The sequence below is a fragment of the Myotis daubentonii genome, chromosome 3 (genome assembly GCF_963259705.1).
Source record: "Myotis daubentonii chromosome 3, mMyoDau2.1, whole genome shotgun sequence".
NCBI classification, from domain to species: domain Eukaryota; kingdom Metazoa; phylum Chordata; class Mammalia; order Chiroptera; family Vespertilionidae; genus Myotis; species Myotis daubentonii.
The window spans coordinates 1,775,252-1,790,134 of NC_081842.1; the positions used below are offsets into that span (position 1 = coordinate 1,775,252).

At 54.1% G+C, this 14,883-nt stretch overlaps 1 protein-coding gene across 2 annotated transcripts; it reads right to left on the bottom strand.

Annotated features, from left to right (window-relative positions):
- Nucleotides 1–2,141: 2,141 nt before the first annotated feature.
- TMEM50B (transmembrane protein 50B) lies at nt 2,142–12,465 on the bottom strand. 2 transcript variants are annotated; one of them, XM_059686352.1, is made up of 7 exons: nt 12,395–12,465; nt 11,559–11,690; nt 10,017–10,129; nt 8,296–8,363; nt 5,781–5,873; nt 4,142–4,199; nt 2,142–3,422 (listed from the first exon to the last, which is right to left on the bottom strand). In XM_059686352.1, exons 2-7 carry the CDS (start codon nt 11,655–11,657, stop codon nt 3,377–3,379), a joined length of 477 nt encoding a protein of 158 aa, XP_059542335.1. In that variant the 5' UTR covers nt 11,658–11,690; nt 12,395–12,465; the 3' UTR covers nt 2,142–3,376. The 2 variants fall into 2 exon arrangements, with proteins under 2 accessions (XP_059542335.1, XP_059542334.1); XM_059686351.1 differs by lacking the exon at nt 12,395–12,465 and having other exon boundaries at nt 11,559–11,697.
- Nucleotides 12,466–14,883: the final 2,418 nt, after the last annotated feature.

Genomic DNA, 14,883 nt, shown 5'->3' on the forward strand with positions numbered 1-14,883 from the left:
ACACACAGCGACACAGGTGCGGTAAAGTCTGCTTTAGAAAGACGCCCTCCTGGCCGCCTGACCTTGACAATGGAAGAAGACAGCGACTTAGGAACAGGAAGCTTCTAGCATGAACTGATGGAGCCCCCCACCCTCTCTCTCTGGGCGGGGGGGTCTGTCCTGCTGGTGAGGAATGGGCTCCCGGGCCGGCTTTTGGACCGAGCACAGTGTGTCCTGCCCTCCGGGTGACAGGAGGTAAAAGGACACCCACCCGCCACCTGCACTCAGGCCCTGTGAGCACCTACTCCATCTGTTGGGTGAAGAGGCAGCGGCTGGAACGGAAGGGCCTGCCTGGGATCATTCGAGGTGGAAGAGCTCCCCCTGCTGGGCGGGTGCAGTCCGTGGGGAGGCCCTGTAGGCAGCAGCAGGAGCCAGTTAAGAGTTCAAACCCCTGCAGGAGGAGGCAGATCAGCTCTGCCGGAAGCTAGGAGTGAAGTTTGAAGTAAGCCCACACGTGCCCCCCTGTGTAAAAGCGGGTACAGCTCGGCCAGGGCAGGGGCAGGCGGCGGGTCCTGGGGATGGATGCTGACCAGGCTGGACTGTGCCCGGGTGCATTCGGGCTTTGTCCGGGGCAGCAGGTCACCCAGAAAGGCCCTTCCGAGTCCAAGGCAGTGGTTTAACCTGGTGACACAGCCCGAGCCCATGCCCAACGGTGGGTCCAGGCGCCCCCCCCCCCCCTGCCCCTCAGGGCCAGGCTCCCATGGCTACTGCCTCACGGGGGAGGGCACTCACCACACGGGGTCCCCAACACCCGACGTGCTGCCCCTGCAGCCCCTCCACCCTCCGAACCCAGTAACCACCATCTCCAGTGGGTGTGGGGCTGGCCTGTTAGAACACCATTTGATACCCTATCAGGCCTTTGATAGGAGGCGCCCACAGGAGACTTCACGGGGGAAATGTTTAACCTCGTCCAGCTCCTTGGCCAGGGCACACCTTCTGGAGGCTCGCAGGTCGAGAGCAGCAGGGAAATGCCGCCGGGAGAAGGGCCTGAGCCGCCATCCGGCCTGGGCCTGGGCCGGGGCTGACCCTCTCCAGGTAAAAGTTCCCGCCTCCAGGCTGAGAGGGGAACGGGGTGGAGAAGTTCTCGGTGAGTGTGAGCTGTCAGTGGAGCAGGAAAAGGACGTTAGGAGACGGGGTCCGAGGACGGAAGCCTGGGCCTCTTCCGTTTTGGTGTGGGGAGGCTCCTACTCGGTCTACAACAGCCTCAAGGACTGCGTGGTCCCCTACGACCATAGGACTCGCCCGAACTTTACGCAGTGCCTGGACCTTGTGCCGTCTGCGGACTCACACCCTCCACCAGCAACAGGCTGCCTGGCAGCAGCAAGGACTGCCCCCAGCAGGCTTAGCATGGGAACAGCATCCCCTACCACGTACTGTTTACAACCCTTCACTCTCGTTCCTGCTGGGGAAGGTGCCGGCCAGGTCCCTCACGCTGGGGCACAGCCAGGGGGCCACCCACAGCCACGCCACGCGCTTTCCCTTCCTGCCACTCGCTGTATGTGCAGATCCTCAAACAAGTGCAGGAGGCCGGCCTCCGCTTTGGGGGCACCCATACTCCCAGGGCATCCACACGCATCTAACGTCGGGGCCACCGCTCCGCACGGTAGGTGGACAGCCCGGGACTTCCCTGCCATGCCTCTCCCGGGGCTGCCTGGTCTCCTGGCTGCCACACCGATGGTGAGCACGCAGACCAGGGAAACGCCGAGACAGCACCAACTCCGTGAGCAGAGAGAACAAGACCGAAGGGAGAGGTGTGCCCAGTTGGTTTAAGGGGAAGGAAGCTACGTCTGAGGCGCGCGCTGGGCAGGACGAGTGGATCCTGGTGCCTGGCCGGTGCCCACGAATTAGAGTGTGGAAAGGGGGCGGGGTCACGATCCAGAAGACGCCGCCAGGCTCGGAGGTCACCGCAGCTCAGCTCGCAGGAGGCCGGTGCTGGCCAGGCCAGGCTCCACGTGGATTAGTCCGTCCCCACTGGACCGGGCCAGCTCACGGGCCCAGCAGGGGCAGGTGGGGACTAGCCTCTCCCACACCCTTCTTCATAAAGAGAAACCGCTTCTCTGATGGGGTCCCTTCAAATAACTGAAAAATAAACAGCAAACCAATTTTTATGGCTGTTTTCTCCAAGATTTAATAACATTAGGAGGTGTGAGGAGCAATTATTGCAACAGGCGACACAGAGGGGAACAAGTAATTAGCCTGACAATGTTGGCAGCAGGACAAATGCACTGACATGGTGAGAGCAACCACCAGGGAAGGCGGCCGCAGGACACAGGGAGCCGGCTCAGCGCCAGCATCTCCCCGCGCACGTGGTCCCGGGGAGAGGGGCGCCGAGGCCTGCAGGCGGCTCACCCACAGTGTCCGTCTGTGGAAGGCTGTGACATTCCCCGGAGGCAAAAGTGTGACACAGACCCGCAGGGCCAGGAGGCCGCCGCAGCGGTCAGGGCCCGGGACCCCGGGCTCCGGCAGGAACACCAGGGCGGTGCTCCCAGCTTCGCGGGCGGCTGTCTGGCAGGGCCATGGCGTCTCAGGACAGAGGCACCTGCGGGAAGCGCATGCCCAGAGCTGGAGCCGAGACAAGAGCCTAACTTCTCACCGGGCCGCAAGCATTCCCCTGGGGAGGAGGGACTTTGTCCTGAAAGGAGTCCACGCTTGGCCTGCGGGTCATGCTTTTGAGCGCAGCTCCTCAGACTTGCTCGCTGCCGACCCTCGCGGTGCAGGACGCCTGCTGCTGAGCCGCCCGCACCCTCCAGTCTTCACGGAACCACACGAAAGCGAGCTCAGCACATCGGGGATCCCCTCCTCAATCAGAGTCAAGGATCATTTCCAAAATAGGCTTTCAAACTAGTCCTTCGGGCATTTAAAAATGCTTCATATAAAAATCCACTTCTTTAATACACAAGAACAAACATTTCCCTTAAAAAAAACCTCACTTTTAAGACAAAATAACAATTTGTTGAAACACCCTTTGAATGGCTTGGCACTTATTTCAGCTACACGGAGTTGTACTTTCTTGTACATCTTGGGGACTTTGAAGCAAAGCAGTTAACTCTAAATCGTATGCTGACACACCTGACTCAGGACGCAGACCAAGCCTAAGCAGGAATGAAAGGCGGATGCTCACCATCTGTCTGCATACTCTTATATACATATCAACAATCTAGCCATTAAACAAACAGAAAACTCATAAAACTATTTCAAAACTCAGAGCAAAAGAGTGTAAAGCAACACATTTAATGTGCAATCTATTCTATTTGACGATGTGAAAACTACATTGAAAGATAATAAAAACATATCTACAAATATGATATGGCAGAGGAAATGAGGTTCCAGAGTGATCTCAGGTCCACAGCTCCTCAGTTCTCCCAAACTTGTAGATGAGCGTGCTAGAAGGAGATCAGAACAGGTCATGAGGAAAGCGCCAGGACCAAGCAACAGAGCAGCCCAGCTCCCAGCCAGGTTCTGTGCACAAAACACAGTGTGCATGAGGTCCTTTTTTAAATAAAGGTACTGCTCATGTTTTTGCTTGTTTTTTTAAGAAAACAGGCTATGGAAGCAGCAACCTGGGGTCAGTGTCAGCTCTGCACCCCCGCTGGGCGTCCCTCCCCCAGCTCTGCACCCCCCCGCTGGGCGTCCCTCCCCCAGCTCTGCACCCCCCCGCTGGGCGTCCCTCCCCCAGCTCTGCACCCCCCGCTGGGCGTCCATCCCCCAGCTCTGCACCCCCGCTGGGCGTCCCTCCCCCAGCTCTGCACCCCCGCCGGGCGTCCCTCCCCCAGCTCTGCACCCCCGCCGGGCGTCCCTCCCTCAGCTCTGGGCCTTGTTTCCTTGTCTATTAAATGCGAGCACCCCTGCTTCCTACGTTTAAGGTAACTAAATGGGAATAAAAAGGGGCCGGTACAAAGCCGCCAGCCGCGGCCCTGGCACACAGCGGCCCTGGTTACGGGCCTGCGCACGCTCTTCCATTGCAGGCGGCTCCCCTTCTACAGACGCCCGTGCATGGTCCTAGCCTACGGGTTTGTGCGAGTCCCACGTCCACGCTGCTCGTACGGGAAAGGTGGCATTTCCGCAAATGTTCTCAGCGGGATTGAGAAACCAGGCCACTCACCTTAAGAATATCAGTGCGTTCTGGAAGAACACCGCCAGCCCTGGGTAAACGTCAGTATCTGCACAGAGGACAGCACACGGTCACACGGGCAGCGCGCGACTGTGTGCGCCCCTCACGTGACAGGCTCGGTGCATCCCCAACCTGCGACCACTCCTTCATCTAAGACGGCGATCACAAGACTGAAAGAAGAAAATGCTCATCTCACGCGCCCACACCCAAGGCCTGTCTCACTCCGGACGTTCCGCTCCAGCGCCGGTTCAGAAACACAAACACAAAGAGAAGACGCGGAGGGAATTCCTGGCGACGCAACGGTCTGACCGCTGCTTTCCTCTCTCGATTCTGGAGTTTGTGTGCGGGTTCGGCAGGGAGAAAGGGCCACTGTAATTCCCCACCGCGTCCTCCCAGAGCACAGTCACTGTCCTCACGCGAAGAGAAGGGAGAGCTGGAAACTGCTTCCCTGCTGTGGACGGCTGAGGTTCCTGAGCTGCGATGTTGATGGAAGCACTGCACCGGGGAAGGCCCGGCCACATGGGCCTGACATCAGCAAGCACCGAGCAGCAGGGCTGAGCGCCCAGGGCTGAGCCGCACCCTGGATCGAGTCCCAGCTCTACCACCAAGTGCATGACCACCAGATGTAGCCTCCTCATGCCTTGGCTTCCCCTCTGCCAAATGGGCGTCGGGGCAGCGTGCAGCCAGGCACAAGGGAGGTGGGGCCACGCAGTGCGAAGCGCAGGACGGCCATGGTGCTGCTACGATGGCAGTGGGTAGCGGTGTGAGGCAGCCTGCACAGCGACAGACTAGAAACGTGTGTCAGAAAGCAACGCTCGAGGTGCAAGCGCAGTCCGTTTAGAAGAGAAAGCGCGCGTAGTGAGCGATGCGGAGACACGAGGACGAGGCCGTGACCGAGACTGCTCAGCACGTGCCAGTTCCTGGACAATCAGACACAACCAGGGAGCGCACAGCCCGCACTGGCGCGGACCTTCCTACACACTCCCGTGTCGTAACAGAACCGGGAGGTTCACACGCTGCTTTAAGTAGCCACGCAGGCTCTCCACGGAAGCCGGGCCCAGCCGCCGCCAGTCCGGGTCAGAGCTGACCGCGCTGCCCGCAGGACCCGTGACACCAGCAGGCAACGCTGCGCCGCTGCTGGGCCGGGGAGGGTGGCGGCAGGGACTGCTGGTGGGGCGACAAGTCCTGCAGCGGAACTGGTGACGGAGCACAGCTCTGTGCTGTACACACGGAACTGTACGCTGGATGGTGAATCACATGGTGTGAAACTACAGCTCAGCAAAGCTGCTTTAAGATGCACTTTCCTCCCGGCGAGCTCACACGGCGCCGGCCCGTCAGTATCGGAATGAACTGAAGGACACATCTCGGACACGTCTGGGAGCAGTGTTATTGCAGCACAGTCCCTGCTGTCCCCTCGTGCTGCCCGACTCTGTGCCACGGGCTTGCCGGGGGCAGTGTCCTGGCCAGGCCACCCACTGCACTCCACGACCCCTGCTACTACACCTGCACAGTCTCCCAGCCGCAAGCGACCGAGCAGTGAAACCAAGCTCGCTCCAGGGGGAGGAGCGGACTCGGCCGAGAGTAAGGACCCTCCGCAGGCCTCCTGGGAAAGGGAGGAAGACTTACTTACTCTGGGTCACATAGGCACCAAAGAGAATCCACATGGAAGCAATGAGTGACCCGAACATCAACATGAAGCCGATGAAGAGCCAGACGCGAGCACCTGCGTGGAGAACAGCCGCGTGAGCTCGCCCCCACCCCCCCCCCCCGCACTCGGTCCCAGGGAAACCTAACCCCGGGGACGCCGCTGACCTCACACACGCTCTGCGGTCACACGCGTCACACGCTTACATGCACCTGCTCGACAGGTCACTGAAGGAAGATTTTTAAAAACTCAAAAGGCACGTTACCTTGCTCCTGGCTAGAGAAACTAACAGCTGAATGAACTAAACCAGGTAATAAACTCAGTCAAATAAGCTTTGTAATTATTCGACTGAGTTGATTAACTAAACCCTAACTGAAAATTTACCTGTTGTATACATTGTCAAAGTAATTGCTCTAGTAGAAGTAGCAGAGGTATCTCAGCTAGCCATCGCCACGAAGGAATGAGGCTGTGAGGAGGGACCGATGTTAAAACCCTGCCGTTACTCAGTGTGGTGCCACATGTGAGCAAGCCGGCCAAACCCTCAGCCCTCGCTCAAGCCCTCCCACCGGTGCCACACAGGAACACGCAGAACCCACCTGGCCCGCTTCCACTGTGTGGGCAATGGTCATGGAATAAAACGCCATGACTCAGAGAGGGTGCAGTATGGACTGTGGGTCCAGAGAGATCCAAGGCTCACACAAGTCCTACCTTTAAGCTAAAGAACTGAGGTGCTGCAGTGAAGTTTTCCACAGAAAACAGTCACTAGTAACATGACCCACAGCCATGTCTGTCAAATAAGTGAGGGTGGCCAGGAGGTGGGGGGAAGGCATTAACCACAAAGGGCGATGGCAAAGCTCTACATCATGATGGCAACAAAGTCACACAACTGTATATATCTGTCAAAACTCATCGAACTGGATACAGTGGGGCCTTGACTTACGAGTGTCCTGACTAACGAGTTTTTCGAGATAGGAGCCATCTCTTGGCCGATTTTTTGCTTTGAGTTGCGAGCTAAAATTCGGGTTACGAGCCAGCTTCAGATACCCCACCGCTAGTTGGCGCAGCGAGCGTCACAGTGAACGCCACAACATCAGCCCAGCATCACGTGTCTCACTCGTTCACTTTAATGATTTGACATACAAATAATCTGAGTTATGAGCTCCGTCACGGAACGAATGAAACTCGTAAGTCAAGGCCCCACTGTACTTTAAACTGGTGAGTTTTACTTTCTATAAATTATACTCAATCAAGCTGACAATATCCTATATAAAAGCCTAATATGCTAAATGTCTGGCCGTTCACCCAGTTACTATGACGTGCACTGACCACCAGGGGCAGACACTCCAACCAGTAGGTTGGCTTGCTGCTGGTGTCTGGCCCATCAGCACTGGGCTAGATGAACCGGACATGCCCTGGAGCCCTCTCACGGTCCCTTCCTGGCCCCAATCGTGCACCAGTGGGGTCCCTTGGCCTGGCCTGCACCCTCTAACAATCAGGGACCCCTCAGGGGATGTCAGAGAGCCAGTTTTGGCCCAATCCCCGCAGGCCAGGCCGAGGGACCCCACTGGTGCACGAATCCATGCACCAGGCCTCTCGTATATGACCACGCCAGACACAGAGGCCAAATGCTCAACTAGAAACAGCTGTGTGGCGGCTGACAGCAGGGCTTAGAGCCAGGTGGTGAGAGTTCAAATCCGGGCTCCCTCACTCACTTGCTTGTGAATTCAGACAAGTTATTTAAGCAGCCTGTGCCCTAGTCCCGTCATCTAAAAGTGGGGACAAGAGCACTTACCACACGGGAACACGGGATGATTAAATGAGGTAATGCGTGTAGCACTCAGGACAGTCGCGGGTCACACTAGGTGTCTGTAAGTAGTCCCTAATATTAATAAACATCTTCAAACCCACCCCCACTCCCAGTTTCCAGCCATAACCGCACAAACCCTTCCATGTCCTGAGAGGTTGGAAACAGAGTTTCTAGCCCCGCCTTCTGCATAAAGCATGGAGATCCCACTGAAAACAGACCCGGTGGTGCTAGCAGATGTGTTAGAACCTGAGCAAAAGAAAAAGACCACTGGTGACAGTTCAAAAGAATTCAAACTCCAGAAAAATGCTTCAGCAGTACACCAACAGCACACGCTTGAAGCAATGCTGCAGGGTGTGTGGTTACAGTAATCAGAGCAGAACTCGAAAACACGAACCCTGGCCTCATCTCCTGACTGCCACACTCTGCCTGGCCGGCGCTGGTGAGAACGGCATCACCAGCCAAGGAAGTGATCCGAGTCCACCACCCGCTGGCTGTGCAGTCACTTTGTCTCCATCCATACGCAGTCACATGACACACAGTAACTCTGGCGTACGGTAGCTCCCCTTTCCTAAGGACTTAGGACGGTAACCTCCACAAGCTGCACAAGCCGCTGCCGCCCCGCCGGCCCGCCCCCACCCCCCGCCCGGCACTAGAGGCTTTGCTCTGTCTGCTGGGATGGCCCCTCGCCTTTACCTGTTCTCCCCAAACAGCCGCTCTCGTAGCTGTCACCTCTCACCTGGGCATTGGACACCGCGTTTATCCTGAAACGAGACAAAATCCCCCAAGAAGCTTTCTCGGTGCTTAAACACTCACTGATGCTTACATATCATTGGGAGGAAAACACTCCTAACTAACGTCAGTATCTGAATAACTGAACGCACCTTTCACCTAGCACCCCAGTGTACACAAGGTTCTACTCGTCGTATTTTCCCAAGGCACACCCCAAAGCACCCTTAACTTGAAGAGATAACTGTGACTGGTCCCCAGGATGACCATTTTTTGGATTCTCTGCCTGGCTTACATTTACCCTGATGCCTCAGGGTGCAACACCCCATTTAAGGTTCTTGTTATAATAAAGAGTTTCAAGTGGTGGTTGGGGGAGGGGCGGGGAGGGGAGTTTGGGGGATAAATAGTAATGGAAATTAAAATAAAGAGAAAATATTTTAAAAAGAGTTTCAAGGTTTCTCTTGGTGTTGAGTGACGTTCCCTGCCCGTTTCTAACACTGAGCAAACACATGGTCTGGGGACAGGACACAGGCCGCTGTACTCCGCTTCTGTGAGAGCCAGTGCGGCTGCAGCAGAAGTGGCCTCTTCTCCGCATCTGAACGAACGGGGGCATTCTTCTACAATCAAACTTCAAAACACTCCCGACAGTATAAGGCAATTCTGTAACCTTCATGTTTAACACTTTTAATTATTAAAAGACACCCATGAAAAGCTTTCAAATTCTTTTATGAAGTGAAATAACGGATAAACCTGAAAATGATTTAATAAAAAAGAAAAGCCAGTTCTTTCTCATTTGAGACCAATCCTGCCCCACCCCACCCCTAATACTGGCAAACACAGTCAAGCAACACATTTAAAAAAATAATCCTCCATGTGAAAGTTGAGTGCATGACAATTCTTAAGGATGATTCACTAAAAATCTAGAAATGTAACATATTTCATTAATTCTGCGATGCCTTGATTTTTAAACTTCACCATTACTTTTTAAACTGCCAAGAAAAACCGTTATCAACTGTAATTATAAGACACCACTGCCTATAAAAGCACCCTAAGCTCTGGCTGGTGTGGCTCAGTGGTAGAGCACTGGCCCACACACCAAAGGGTCAAGGTTCAATTCCTGGTCAAGGGCATTTACCTAGGCTGCAGGTTCATTCCCTATCCCTGGCTGGGGCGTGTGTGGGAGGCAATTAATCAATGTTTCTCTCTCTCTCCCCCTCTCTCCCTTCCACTCTCTCTAAAAAAAAAAAATCAATGGAAAAAGTATCCTCGGGTGAGGATTAACAACAACCAAAAACAGCGCCCTGATATTCAGAGGTATTAAAATATAAAAAATAACCTTGGTACTGATAGAATAATCAGCTTAACAAATATAAGGAGAAAAATCACATGACAATCTTTACAGATGCTAAAATGATACCTGACTAACTCAGCACTCATTTTTCATTTTAACATGGGAATGTATTTATTTATTTAGCGGTTAATGAAGAATCCATCAGGGAGCGTTTGAGGTCTTGCTCCCCAACATATGTCACCAGTTTGACTTATATAAACTCTTATATAAATTCTCAAAAAAAGGACTCCATCCATTAAACTCAAGCGTCATTTCAGATAGTGGACAGCACTGAACCTCAGGGAAACGTCTGCTCAGGAAGACGGCCCTGAGCTGAGCGGGCCGGGCCCTGCCTTACATGAAGAAGGCCAGCGTGGAGAACACCCCGCAGGTGTGGAAGGCGGGGTTCAGCTGCTCGGGCTTCGCGTACACCACGGCCGCGTCGATCATCACCCACCAGCCTGCGGAGAACTGGAGACAGAGCCCAGTCACTGGGGCGCACTCGTGCCTGCCCCTTGCCCCCCACTTCACTACCCACCGTGACAATGGCATAGGAAGACTCTCTGCTTCACTACCCACCATGACAATGGCATAGGAAGACTCCCTGCTTCACTACCCACCATGACAATGGCATAGGAAGTCTCTCTGCTTCGAGTTTTGGACATTGGAAAATAAATAAGAACCCTGTTTACTTATTGCTGTGAGTGAGCCTAACTGATGAACTCGGTGCAAGATGAAAAGCTGTCACTTGGGATGAACTGTCTAACCCTTTCACCCGCTGTCATCACGCGCCACCAACGCTCTAACTAACCTCAACCAACCCGCTTCCTAATGACCATGTTTCACCCGCTGAACCGTCCTCGCTTAACATGCCCACGCCTTCTGCTTCCACCAATGAGCTGTCAGCTGTCATGTCTCCAAAATGATGTAACCTACTACAGTACTAGTTAACAATCTGATTAAATCCTGTTTAACTGACTGAAGTTTGTCAAAAGCAACGCTTCTATGTAAACTAGGCTGAATGGACTTAGACAAGTTGTCAATGAATTTCATAAACAAACTAAGTGCAGACGAGATGACCATAAAAAGCAAGAAAGACTTAGAAACACCTGAAAGAATTCTGCTTCCCAATTATCTTTAGTTCCTGTTGTGATTTTTTTCCTACTGGACTTCAGGCAGAGAACTATATACTGAAAGAGATGAATTTTTTCAAATGTAATAGAAACTGAAATTTGTTTTTAAAAATGGAGTTGGGGCCAGGAGTGGTTGGTGGAATGCTAAAGAAAAATTGGTCATGATTTGATTTTTTTTTTTTTTGGAAGCTGGATGGTAAGTAAATGGAGTAAGATGGGAGAGGGGCTCTTTATACCAGTCTCTATTTTTGTTTATATGCTTGACATTCTCAGCAATAAAAAGTTAGAAGTGTTGGGAAGAAACGGAAGTGAGCAGATCTCTCTCGCTCCCCTGCTCTCTCCAGCGCTGCAGCTGGGAAGGGCCTGGGGTCCTGCCTGGGGCCCTCCCGCTTCAGCTCCAGGAGCCGAGGCCGTCACTGGACCCACACAGCCCGAACTCCACGCCTCACAGCAGTAACACTGGCTGCATCCAATGCTGAGCCTCTGAGGGCCTTAAAGGACTCACACGGCAACTTAAAATGCCACTGCCTACAATAACTGTATTGTCAACGAAACGGAAGAGGTGACTTTACCTTTAGCAAACTTACAAGTCAAATGAACCCAGGACTTACCACACTTTGCTCAGTAATAGCATCCAGAACTGTGATCACTGTTTACAAACAGCAGTGAAACAAATAGCTCTGAGTGGGTAGTCACGGCTTAAAGGATCAGCATTAACGTCCGGGCGAAAAATGAGGCGTAAATGTGGCCGATGGGCTTTCACTCACCAAGACGCCTGCGACCACAGAGGCCACGGCATTCCTCCGCTCGCTCCAGTCGATGCACTCCCACTCCGGCCAGCGGACGTTATCCAGGAAGCCTGCCATGGCGGCCCCGCAGGCCCGGGCTGGTCATTAATGCTGTGCCCTACAAATAAAAGGACAAAACCACAGAGCAAATGCGTTAAGAAGTGGCGTGTCTTACACAATGTCCTCTTTTAAAGCTTGAAAACACATTTACCACAAATCCACCACAGTCAGGAAAAAACGTCAGTGCTTCAACGAGTACCTGCCGAGATGCACGCAGGCGCCTGCTAGCACTGTGCCAGGCCAGGGCTCACTACTTGCTGACTGAGCCTGTGGTTTGACAACACGTCTGCGAATGCTGCGGCGCCTCCCATTCCAAGCGATAAAAGAGCAAGGGCCTACAACCGAGCTCACCCTACCCAGCAAAGCTCCCGTTTAGAACTGAAGGGCGGAAGAGGAGCTCCCCAGAAAAGAAAAGGCTACAAGGGTTCATCACCACCAAACCAGTATGACATGAAATGTTAAAGGGTCTTCCTGCCGAACCGGTGTGGCTCAGTGGATAGAGCATCGGCCTGCGGACTCAAGGGTCCCAGGTTTGATTCTGGTCAAGGGCATGTACCTTGGTTGCAGGCACATCCTCACTGGGGGGCGTGCAGGAGGCAGCTGATCGATGTTTCTCTCTCTCATCGATGTTTCTAACTCTCTATCCCTCTCCCTTCTTCTCTGTAAAAATCAATAAAATATATTTTTTTTAAAAAAAGGGCCTTCCTTAAGAAGAAAAAGGTAAAAAATATGAACAATAAAATGGCAATAAATACTACCTATCAACAACTGAATCTCAAAAACAAGCAGAACAGAAACAGGCTCACAGATACAGAGAACATTTGATGGTTGCCAGATGGGCCAGGTATTGGGAGGCTAAGTGGAAAAAAAAAAAAAAAAAAGGTGAAGGGATTAAGAAGTAGAAATTGGTTGTTACAGAATAGTCCTGGGGGTGTAACAGCACAGGGAATAGCGTCACTAATCTACACCAATAAAAGAGAAACATGGTAATTGGCATACGACCGCTACCCTTTTCATTGGCTAACCAGCGAGATATGCAAATTAACTGTCAGCCAAGATGGCGGCGGGCAACCAGGCAGCTTGAAACTAACATGAGGCTTGCTTGCTTCAGTGACGGAGGAAACCAATGTTCCCCGCCTGCCTTGCCGGCCTCTGAGCCTGCAGTTTCAAACATTGTAACAAATACCGCGGGATTTCAGCCAGCAGATTCACAACATTGTATGCAAAGGCCAGAAACCTACTTTCAGCCGTGGAGGCAGGCCTAAGAGCTGGAGCCAAGCCTCAAGCTAAAGCTGGCCCAGAATAAAAAAAAAAAAAGAAGAAAAGGAGCGGTTGGGAACTAAAGTCACTCCCAGCCTGAAAACAGCCCTCAGCCCCTCACCCAGACTGGCCAGGCACCCCAGTGGGGACCCCTACCCTGAATGGTGTGTGACCAGCTACAAACAGCCATCATCCCCTCACCCAGGCTGGCCAGGCACCCCAGTGGGGACCGCCCACCCTGATCCAGGACACCCATCAGAGCAAACCAGCCAGCCCCACCCATGCACCAGGCCTCTACCCTATATAGTAAAAGGGTAATATGCCTCCCGGCACCGGGATCAGCGTGACGGGGGCAGCGCCCAAACCCCCTGATCGCCCTGCGGCTCTGTGTGTGACAGGGGGCGGGGCCCCAACCTCCCTATCCATCCTGCTCTGTTCGTGACAGGGGAAGGCGCCCCAACCCCCTGAGCAGCCCTGCTCGGTGCCTGATAGGGGGGAGCTCCCCAACCCCCCCCCCCTACAGGCCCTGCTCTGTGTGTGACGGGTAGAGCCATAACCTTCCCATCGGCCCTGCTCTGTGTGTGTGACAGGGGGCGGTGCCCCAACTCCCCTATCACCCCTACTTTGTGCGTGACAGGGGGCAGTGCCCCAACCCCGATTGGCCCTGCTCTGTGCGTGACAGGGTACAGAGCCCCAATCCCCCTGATGGGCCCTGCTCTGTGAGTGACAGGGGGTGGCGCCGCAACCTCCCCATTGACCCTGCCTTGAGTGTGACAGGGGGCGGTGCCCCAACCCCCCAATCGGCCCTACCCTGATTGTGACTGAAGGTGGCATCACAACCTCCCAATCTCCCTGCTCTGTGCATGACGGGGCGGCGCCCCAACTCCCCAATCGGCCCTGCTCTGAGCCCGACCAGGGGCTGCACCTAGGGATTGGGCCTGCTCTCTGCCACCCGGGAGCAGGCCTAAGCCAGCAGGTCGTTATCTCCTGAGGGGTCCCACACTGCGAGAGGGCACAGGCCGGGCTGAGGGACCCCCCTCCCCCCCCCAGTGCACAAATTTTTGTGCACCGGGCCTCTAGTTCTATATAATAAAAGCCTAATATGCTAAGTGTCCGGTCTATTCAACCAATCAAAGCATAATATGCTAATGAATGCTAAGGCTGCTCAACCACTCACTATGACGTGCACTGACCACCAGGGGGCAGACAGTCGACTGGTCATCCAGTCGCTATGATGTGCACTGACCACCAGGAGGCAGATGCTCTGACTGGTAGGTTAGTTTGCTGCTGGGGTCCAGCCGATTGGTACTGAGTGAGACAGACCAGACATGCCCTGGAGCCCTCTTGCGGTCCCTCCCTGGCTGGCCAACCTTCCGCATCCCTCTCCAGCTCTGATCATGCACCGGTGGGGTCCCTCAGCCTGGCCTGCGCCCTCTTGCAATCCGGGACCCCTCAGGGGATGTCAGAGAGCCGGTTTCGGCCCGACGACAGAACAACTGGTCACTATGACGTGCACTGACCACCAGGGGGCAGATGCTCAATGCAGGAGCTGCCCCCTGGTGGTCAGTGCACTCCCACAGGGGGAGCACCACTCAGCCAGAAGCCAGGCTGACGGCTGGTGAGCGCAGCAGCGGTGGCAAAAGCCTCTTCCGCCTCCACAGCAGCTCTAAGGATGCCTGACTGCCCCCAAAGGCTCCCGGACTACGAGAGGGCATAGGCCGGGCTGAGGGACTCGTCCCCCCCCCCCCCCCAGTGCACAAATTTCATGCACCGGGCCTCTAGAGCTGTAATAACTGTGTGTGGTGCCAGATGGATGCGAGATTTATCAGGATAATCACATAGTAAGTGCCATAATATCTAATCACTGCGGTATAACCTGAAACTAATATATTATGTCAACTGTAATTGAAAAATAAAATATTACTTAAATAGAAAAAAAGACTTGAAATGGGCAAAGACTTAAAAAGTCAATTACCAAAGCATA